Below are 10696 nucleotides of genomic sequence, written 5' to 3' on the forward strand. Positions count from 1 at the left end.
ACCAAGAACGGCAAGTTAACATTTCCTGTTTGGGTCTAAATGAGTCCAAAAGACTGGTGGCGAATGGACGCCAGTATCTAGGCTTTAGAATTGGAATATACCATACTGAGTCCTGAGTTCTTTCACTGCTGGCCAACAAAATGTACTACTACTTTGCTTAGCAATAAGGATGGATTGGTTCTTCTTCCTCTTGACAAAGATGTCAGCATATGTTATAGCCTAATGGAGTCTGAAGAGAGTTAGAGAAGACAAGAAAAAGGAACTCCAGAACTTTGGCCAAAACAAGAGCAGACTGTGCTGTCTTCAGCCAAGCCTCACATATATAAGGAGAACCAACAGGTACCACTGAAGACAGATATCCTCAAGACAAGGAAGCATTATATTTGTCTAAATATTACGAATTCACCTATAACTTGTATGACCCCCAAGAACACACTTAACTGCTATGAACTCCATAAATTTGGGTCAAAATTTAAAGGATAATTACTACATACGGTCGAGATGTAGCCAGAGCTGATGGTATCTGTGGAAGCAGTTTAAGATAAGTATGGAACATCATCCAGATAACTGATAAACAACCTATTGCTCCTCAAACAAGTCAGCACGAGAAAAGGCACCCTACAACACCAGGCTGGATATGCAAACAGTTCAGGAACAAGAAAGAGAAAAAATACCGTGAGCATGATAGAGCTCATTATGTATGTTTTGTTATCCTTCCGAACATGAGTATATGGGATAACTGTTCTCTTGCAGCAAGTCCTGTAGCACGTTACTAGTAGGCTACACAGATATGCTCAACCTTTCTAGAGAGATTCCTGTCCTAAGTATCCTCTGAATGGCCCACAGAAAACAATACCCAAGGCAAGGCAACATTCAGCCACCTTCAGCAGAAAACCATACTTTGTTCCATAACTTCCTGACCTACTCGCCATGTTCATTCCAACTTCCTTCACTACAGCATGTCCAAGAACTTCATTGAGTACATAAACCCCTGAACGTCAATTATCCAGTGCACTGAGGCAGAACTGCCAAGAATAAAACAGCCTGTGGTCATTTAACATTGCACCATAACACATACATACACAGGGATGAAGAATACAGCACAGACAACTTTAATTATGCAATTTAAACTCAACTCTGCAAACCAAGAAGGTTTTTTGTTGTTGTTGTTTTAAAAAGTTTTTGGCAAATACACGTGTATCCTTAAGTTACATTATTTTGTCAGGTCCTGAATAAAGTACAAATTCACCACATGGTCTATTAAATAAAAAATCAAAATATTTGTAGATATTAATTTTATATTGTGATCTGAAGATCACCTCTTCCTTTTCTTTAAATAGTACAGTGCTAATAAAACATGAACAGGTTATGCTGAGAAGGGGATTTTAATGTAGGCAGAATCGCCTAGGTTCTTTTATGACATGCCAGATTGACAGCCTCATTCATTGCTCAGACACAGAAGTTCACCATTTAACATATGCTACAATTCTAACAGCAAACCTCCAGTCAGCCAGAAAGGGGATGGAGTGGCAATGATTTAATACTGAACTTGTGCCAAAACATCTTGAGTGAGTCTGGGAAGAGGAAAAAGCTGTAAGAACCTAAGGAAGCTTTATACCAGTTTAATTTTGTCTCCAGTGAATACTATGCTTCTGTTTAAAAAAAAAAATAATTAAAAAATAAAGTAAAAACCTGTACCTGGATCACTCATAAACATACAAAAACTGAAGGAGGGCCAAACCTCATGTTAACATCTAGATCTGGATTTTCAAGACAAAAACAGATTCTAACCACTACAGCAAAAATAATTGCCATATCTTTTTTTTTTCTTTTTTTGTCAAAAAAATTGTATCAAAACACACTGAATTCACCATAGCACTTGAAGGTGAAGAACTGTTGGAGAGTTTCTCATAAGAGACAGCAACAGTGTTTCATGGTTTAGCTAGACAGTGACTTCGGCTAGGCAGCAAGTAATAGGAGTTGTGAGAGCATGTGAATTTGCTGTCAGACTAAACTGCTTAAATGAGGCAGGCAGCTATCATCACTAACAAACACAGAAGCCTGTTCATGGATACTCCACTGACCAGAAAAGAGCTCAGTATCCATCAGCTGTAGTCTTCTAATACCTTTACTTGCTGTCTGTTATCTGGAGGATATTGCAGTCAGAGGCATTGTCTTGTGGACCTGAGAAAATTTAAGGACGAGTTTTGCTAAGACACTTCTTTATGCCTCTGCTCTGGGGAAACACTATCAGTTGATTCACTATCATTAAGATGAACATAACCCACAGGAACTCTGATGCAAGTATCTTTAAAACATTTGAATCAAGCCTCTTGGTGTTCCTTTCAACATCTTCATTTGACTGGGTATCAGAACAGTATAGACATCAGATCATATTTTGATCCAGAGGAAGAGGAGTATGACCTAAATGCGTGATGAGGAAGACAGCATGCTGCTGCAGGCCTGTATTCACAAACTTCTTGTTCTACTGACACCATAATCTGAAAATAATTAAATACAGGCAAATAATGTTTACAGGTTTATGTGGCCTGACACTTCACCTGATACTTTACATACAAAGATAATTTTATAAGCCATGAAAAGAATGTACAGGAGTGGGTGAGAGATGCTTTACTTCTGGCATAAGTAGTTGGTGTATCATTGCTTTAAATCTCATTCATGCATGTGTTTTTTACTAAAACAGATTAACTTGAAATTACGGTGGCAGTATTCTTCCATTTGTATTGTGGGATCTTACCCTAAGATAAATTTATAGAAGAATAACCTTCACTCATGAAGAAGAAAGTTTGGATCTGAAGTGCTTCCACAGAAGCACCTCACATAAGCGTGGATGGGTATAACCCTAGAATTAATTGCAAATGCTATCTGACAACCATGCATACTTTGCTTCAGTTCAAACATTCAAGTTTTTAGTACAGAAAATAACATAACCTGGATTAAACCTGGGGCATAACCTTGCTTAACTGTATTCACATCAAACATGACAGTAAAGGGAAGCAAATATCAATGTGGTTTGAACAATGCAATTTCATATGTTCACTTCAGTCCAGTGAGCAAACCTCAGTGACATCAAATCCAAACTCCATTCTTTTGTCTCCTGTTACCTCTTGTGCCAAGATTAAGGTAGGTACATTAATACATTTTATAAACTCATATTGCAGTGATATGGATGAGCCAATCTACAGTGATAGTTACATGTTTCAGGAGGCAAATTCAAGTTGCATACAACATTAATGAATTCCCCGATTAAATTCCTTGAAGGAAAACTCTCTTCTGTACTTAAAAAAAGTAGTTCTTTCTAGTCAGATTTGGTTTCCAGTGTTCAGTGGACTCTTCTGACATGGAATAGAAAAACTTGCTTATGGCTGTCCTCACAGTGTGAACACAAAGACCATAAATGCAACTTGCATTGCTACATTATTTAAGTAGCTTTGTGTTTACTTCCTACACAAAGCTCTCATGGCATCAGAATCAGGCCTCTGATGTTGACTTTTGAATAGTAAACGCAAAAGCCAATTTATTGATCTTACTTTTCCATTCATTTGAACAGTTACCTTACTGGTGAGAATAACTGATCCAAAGGGTATGGGAAAGGGTTAAGCACTGATGTTTTATGGAATTGAATAACTGGAGGGTTGAAATGACTGAACATGTGCAGCCAATTTGAAGACATATTAGAAAACAATAACAGGAAAATTACACACGCAGCTCACAAGAACTGGAGCGTGCAGTTCCCACTTGGAAGTCATCAGCATATTTATTCTGTCTTTTGCAGAAATATGAACTGTATGTCAAATATTTCTCAAGAAGTATTCCAAAGGAAATGCTGACTACACACACACAACTACTGTGTCATAGCATGGATGTCTTCTCCCAGGACAACATATCATATTCCACTGTGACTTGTATGTTAGGAATCTTGAACTGCCTTTATTTCTTAGAACTATAAGATCAGAGCAAAGTGGGACAGGAAGAACGCAAACCTCCTGATTCACTAGTTCCTAACAAGCAAACACTTTTATTTACTGTTTGTATAAATCTCTTGGGATTAAATACTACAAGTGTTTACACCTGAAAAAATGGAGTATTTTATGCTATTAACTAAGCTGAGAACAAATAAATTCTATATTTAACATACTTGATGTGGTCAATGCAAAGTGTAGGTGGGGACAGTTCCTAGCTGGGAAACTTTACAACCAAAGTAGGCCAAAGAAAGGGCAAGAAGGAAAGCAGAATCTCCCAAACAGAGTTTGAACTTAGTGAAGCAACTGCCGAAGGTCACAGAGCAGCAAGCTACAAGCACAGTGAAGGTCTCCCAACTCTATATCTATGCAGCAACATTGCTCCCACCCAACACCTCACATTGATTGTTTCTTGTTCAATATTGGCATTACAGAATGTGCATAAATTCATATTCAACACACACATTATTAATTCAGTTGATCTTGCACATTTAAAAACTTTCCACATTTCTTTCCCATCACTTTAGGGACTACTAGAGATCATTGCTTGAAACTTATTTAAAAATACCACATACAGATATAAATATGAAATTCTGCAATCTTTCAGCCACATTTTATTGTAACAAAACTACAGTTCATCCAGGCATGAAACCCACAAAAAGATAATAAACAGTCTGTAAAATGATGCTACTGATATATATATATATATTTATATATATATATATATTTTTTTTTCCTGATGTGGGATGTGCTGGCAAAAAGATCCCTAAACCCAATATGAAATGCTGGTTTAGGGTGAAAGGTAGAAGAAAGTAACACTGTTCATGGTCAGTCAATGAACTCTAATACTGCTAAAAAACATAAAAGTATGGCTGATGTCACAGTTGTGTGTAGTACTTACAGAATCTGAAACAAAAGAGAAGTGCTAGTCATGGCCACTTCACCTTTCATGTTCATTTTGGTGTAGGACTTTTCCCTTTTTTCCTGCCTTCCGTGAGCAAACTTGTTAAAAAACATCAGGAAAGGATCCTGGCTAAGTCTGCCCGGGAAGAAACACGACTTTATTTTCACGTGTGTTCTTCACAAGAAGATTGTTACAGAGGTACACGGCACCATCTTGTTCGAATGCAGAACTCCACATTTTGTTTCTACTTAATCTGCAGCAAAGAGAGGCCTTGATTGCAATTACAGTGAGGAATCACACTCTTCAGTACGCATTAACACCTTTTACCCATGCCAAATGGTCTGTAGCAATGTCACATCACTCCTCTTAGTTTTCCAGAAATACTAGCCTGAAATCTCTACCTTTTCATATGAAATGATCAAGCTGTTCTCTGCTTTATTTCTAAACCCATTTCTCTTTTCTAAACAAAAAGGATTCTAGAGGCGCTATATTTTATTAAAAGATAGAAATTTTTGTGGCCAAAGACTTGCCTAAGACGTGGCCTAATTTTGTCTTGTTTAACGTAAACAGGGCCAGTGGAAAACTTTTTCTGATGTGGTCATTATTATTTTTCTCTTGAGCACACCAAAGAGCAACTAGGCTCTTCTTACTTGGACTCTTACAGAAGTCCAACAGATGCTAAGCAGTAAGAATCTAGAAATATCTGTGCATCCCTCATTTTATATATATGAATTTTAAGATCTAGAATCACCTTCATTCAAATGTAGTATATATCTGGTCCAAAGGGATAGGCACCACATTCAGAAAGCATCTGGAAATGTAAAGATAACTGCTGCTAGAGGATTTTCTTTTTCTCAGTGATAGTGTGAACTTACTTTACCTGCTTTTATGTGACTCAGCTCCAAAATCATTTCCGTATCTGAACTGAAATACGGTACACAATAGCTCACATGCATGCCATTATTGAGAATAATTTTAGATTTGTATCTCAGCACAGAACAACAATATAAATTATTTGTATTGTAGCATCTGCCTTAGTATCCAAGCAGAGATCAGAGATACTCTGCACAAAGTGATCCATGTACATAGAAGATCCATGTACTAGAAGATAATGTTTACCATGAAAACCTTACAAATGATGTAAAATCTAAGATGTGAGTTAAAATGATCAATAAGAAAACAAATGGGGAAGAGGTACAAGGGTATTTGCTTTCTCAGCTTCCAGTCCAGTGACTCCCACCCTCAGCTCCTGAGTTCTTATGTTTACTTGAACTTGGAGGGGGCTAGGAGAAGAGCGTTACCTTGCTGCTTCCTTATGCTCCAAGTATTAGAAAACACCCTGAGTTTTAAGTGAGCGTGTTACCTGTGGGACAGGATTTGAAGTGTTGCAGTGTCTGGTGCCATTACCTCCTTACCGCAGCTTACCAGCTGCTTTCAGCAGGGAAAAGTGCTGCAAAGCATTCTTCTTATACAGAAATCACACAAACATGGATTAACAAAGCGCAGTGCACGCTCAGTGTCCTTGTCACAAGGACAAAGCTAAGCACTCCAACAAGGCAGCTGCTGGGCAGATTATTGGTGTGAGCAGTTGGTATATGGAAGATTTCTCTCACAGTCTCAGGGAATTGATCCCAAAAGCGTACAGTTCTTGTAGGCAGACAAGCAGTTATTCATTGCCTCTTTGCAGAAGCAAGTCCAATGCCCAAGTTTTGCCAGAAAACACCCCCAAAAGGAAACGCACAGAAAAGCAGCAATCCTGCCTGTACTGAGGGGGTTGCTGATACTCACCATGGTGGCACACCAGCAGAAATGGTGCCACTGGATGTAGATATTCCCTCCCAGAGTTCTTCTGTAATGTTCAGAAGTGGGGACTGCAGACTGATAGCAGAGGCCTCTCTCGTGCCAAGACACTCCGTGTGACAACTCTGGAACACAGGACACAAATGTCAAAGTGGGTACCAGGCTTGGTGGCGTGCTCCCATCTGAAGACCAGGGGAGTCAACTATGCGACTTCAAAGTAAAGTTGATGTCTTTGGTCTTTGAAAACACATCCTTCATTTTCTTTAAGTTTATGTAATGCTGATGACCAGTGTTACACCCAGCACTCAAATCTAGTTCAGCAACTTCCAGTTGTTACCACAGAGCCAGGTTACCCTGCTGCTTTCTTACGAATAGAAGACACTGTTGTTGCCTCAGGGCCCCAGACTCTGCCACGCTCAATCTTCTTAGCGGGTGAAATTGTTGACATTGTTATTGGTGTGGGCAGGATAAAGAGAGGACATGAAAAATAGGGGCATATGGGTGGTTTGGAAGAGACAAGGATTCAGCTGGGGTGATTGGAACAAAAACCAGAGCAGGGAAAGAAAGGGTAGGCGAGGTTTCACTTGAAAAAGGACGAGACAATTGCAAAGACCTGAAGGATGGTGGTACACAGCAACAGGAAGATGCATATATTTGGTTCGTTACATAATATAAGAAGCACTTCAGGGTGTGACGTTGGTTATCAATTTTACAAATGAGTAGAGGCAGCAATGCAGTGTCTGGCTGGTGGTTACTATTAATAATACCATTTAGCTTAAGAGAATATGCAGGTTACCCTAAGACAACAAAAAAGAGTTTGCGAGTGCTGGGGAATGCAAAGATATGCAAAAGCCTTCTCTAAACTCGTATTTTGTATGAGCAGTTTGAAATTTTGATCTTGAGTTTGTGTGCCTTGTTAACTTGCTTCCCTCTACCTCCTCCAAAAAATCGGGTTTCTGCAAACTTTGCCAAATGAAGGCCCAGAATGACTCACTTGTCAATGACAGGTGAGTGGGGCTGCGAACAAAGAGTGGCATGCTTCGTAACAACAGCTGCTGAACGGACCCAGGGCCAGGGAGTCAGTACCTCTGTCACCTTGGAGAACCTTCCAGGTAGCCATTCCTTCAGGTAAAAATCCTGCAAATACCAAGAGTGACACTTTCAAAAGATCATCAATAATTGCAGAATAAGTATTTTGCAACGTGCAATGCTCGCACCAGTAAGTAGTCCCGTTGTATTGAATGAGGCTATTAAACAGATGTGAACGTAACAGATATTATACTAACATTTGTTAATGTATGCTAGAAAACCAGAGCCTACACTTGCAATTGGCTTGTTTGCTTCATCAAGGAAACTTACAAGAAATCACACTCTTGTTTTTTTGTTGTCATTTTTTAAGCTTTAGATCTCTACAGGTGATAAGAACATGGATAGGAATAATACTGTAACTGCTAGTTGGCATAGTACAGGTGAATGTAAATGGAAGGGAGAATTATCCAGGGAGCTGTGTCTACTGCTGAAGACTAATATTTGAAATGCATAGTGGCTAGGAGCCAGCACGCAATTAGTAGTTGAAATGCATTCATTGAAAAGCATATGAACCGTTTTCTTTGAGTATTACCCTTAGTAATACATCTCTGCTTTTTAACACTTACTGGTGCTATATAGCTCTCCATGCAGAAACAAAACTTATGCTTGGCAAGCAGGATGAATGCACCATCTGAAACTCTTGAATGATGTAAAGACTTTTCTTTTTCATGTTTTTGATTATACTGTGATGTGGAAGATTATATGGAAAAGAAAGAAAAGAAACCTATCTCACATTCTATCTGTATAATGACTGCCAAAAATATTGAAACGATCTAGCAACAAACACTTATTTTTCTCCATAATGTAAGGTTTTGAGCTAATCGTTCCAGCATTTTTGCTAGAATCCTTTCTTACAGTTTCTAAGTATTTCTCTTTTATGAAAGGAAGTTGAGCAAATAAACTGTCCATCATCATAGCTCTCAGTTTAAAATATCTTTCAAGCTGCAAAAGAAATGCACTGAGAGGCCAAATACATTAGCTTTGTCTGAAGTTTATCACAGATCAAAACACCACAGATTAATTTAGGAAGGTCTTGTACTTCATTTTGGGAATCTCTATTCTTGTGACACTCTCTGTAGAAGTTTGGTTTGCAAGGAATATTCATGTCAGAGTCAAAAGGTCATTTATTCTCATGTCTGTCCCAAATCTGCCTGGAGATACTGTCATGCTGGGCACAGGAGCTGCTGATCTGCAACAGTTCGTATGCTTAACCTTAACTTTAATATTCCAAACTTGCAGCCCGCGTAACCTTTTATTGCTGAAATGATGTTTGAGATGATGAATAACTTTGTAAACTGCAGTATAAGCTAACCTAGGGAAGTATCCCGCTTTCACAAACATAAGACTATATCCTAATGTGGTACTACACATATGTTCATATTTCTCCCTCAATATGTTTTGTCTATATACATAAAAATACTTCATATTTATTTAGGCTTAACAGAAGAGACCCTGCCAAACTCACCTGAAAACATCTAAAGAAATTTCTAGGTGTGATAGCACATCTAGAATAATGAAAACAGATAATCTTTCTTTACATCTGGTGGGAAATAACATTAAGTTTATTCTTTTGGCATAGTCATCCTAAAGCTCTTTTTTGTGTGCTGGTCTTTGCATGGCCACTGAAGGCTGACCATCACTAAATTTGGCAGGTGACTTGCAGAAGAGATGGGTTTAGACTTTAACAGTGGATGGCCACAATATGGTATTATTAGCAGTAATATGTTACAATGACACTGTCCCGTACTGAAATAGTTATTTGCTCACTTAAAAAAATGAATCCATAACCCACCATTGCCTGCTCTAAACTCATTCCACGTTATGCCGGCCACCAAGTGGTACTGCTGACGGAACACAACTCTGTTCATTTACAACTTTTTTCAGTTCTGAACTATCAGGACAGAAGTCTGTAGAGCCCTAAGGCAACACTACACTTCAGCACAGCACACACAGCTACCTCAAGCAACTTTTTAAAACGAGATATTGAGGATCCATCTGTGAGAGAAATAAACAGAACTCTAAGCTGGGGAAGACAGATGTCATTTACTCACACAATTTGGCCTTCAAGCTTTGCATCTACATTCCACACCATGCACACATCTTCAATGCCCGTATCGATTATGCAAATCAAAATCATTGAGCATCACAAAGGATCAGTTTCCAAATGACTGAAAATCTAAAGTGGCTTTGTTAGTTTCTTGGACAGGATACTGGTCCTAAGGAAGTGCCAGCATACCTCCTATTAGATAATCACACCAGGTGTCTCTGACTGGACTTGAGAGACCATGCCTGTGGATGGAAAAGAAATAGGAATGGGAGATGATAAGGATCAGTACAAGAACTCAGCCACTCCTGGCAGGCCCTACTTGAATTACATGACATCCTCAGAAGGCCAGCTGATCATCAGCAGACGGCAAGTCAAAGAGCTGCCCAATAAAGTTACTGAGCTTTAGATGGAGAAAAATCCATTCTTGCAAGTTTTCTTAACTGAATTTTTCCTGCTCTCTGAGTAGAAAAAGGAATGTTCTCTAGAAATTAATTTTTAAGTTAGTAAGCTAAATCCACAGTTAGGCCCCTAAACTATAGCTTGCTCCAAACACTACTTAATTCACAGCAACTATGGAATTAGGAAACCCTTATCCTTAAGGCAGAATCTTCTTTTCCCAGGGATTTCAGACTGGTTGAATATATCCCGTTTCCACTGGAAAATAAAACCTGCAGTAAACATTCAACATGTTGTTTGAGACTCTTGATCACTTATTAACAAGTAAAATACTCCTCTTAAAATTCATATATTAATGTCCAATGATTTTTTTCTCTAATTGTTACTTGGAAATAATACAGAATTAACATCCCAATGTGTAAAACTACTCATACTATTATAGCATATAATTATATACAAAAACACAGCAGAAATTCA

General features: G+C 38.5%; 1 protein-coding gene across 6 annotated transcripts in view; it reads right to left on the reverse strand.

The window, feature by feature from the left end:
* Positions 1 to 10696, reverse strand: part of LOC106041898 (uncharacterized) — a 105742-nt gene that overhangs the window by 83478 nt on the left and 11568 nt on the right. For 4 of the 6 annotated variants that reach the window (XM_066995940.1, XM_066995941.1, XM_066995937.1 and 1 more), the window contains exons 2-3: positions 7774 to 7824; positions 6676 to 6812 (exon numbers count right to left, since the gene is read on the reverse strand). In XM_066995940.1, the coding sequence (XP_066852041.1) occupies positions 6676 to 6812; positions 7774 to 7824 (188 nt within the window). Of the gene's footprint in view, positions 1 to 6675; positions 6813 to 7681; positions 7825 to 10012; positions 10533 to 10696 lie in introns of those variants that run through there. The other 2 variants (XM_066995938.1, XM_066995939.1) reach the window with 2 other exon arrangements.

The sequence above is a fragment of the Anser cygnoides genome, chromosome 4, assembly GCF_040182565.1.
Source record: "Anser cygnoides isolate HZ-2024a breed goose chromosome 4, Taihu_goose_T2T_genome, whole genome shotgun sequence".
NCBI lineage: Eukaryota > Metazoa > Chordata > Aves > Anseriformes > Anatidae > Anser > Anser cygnoides.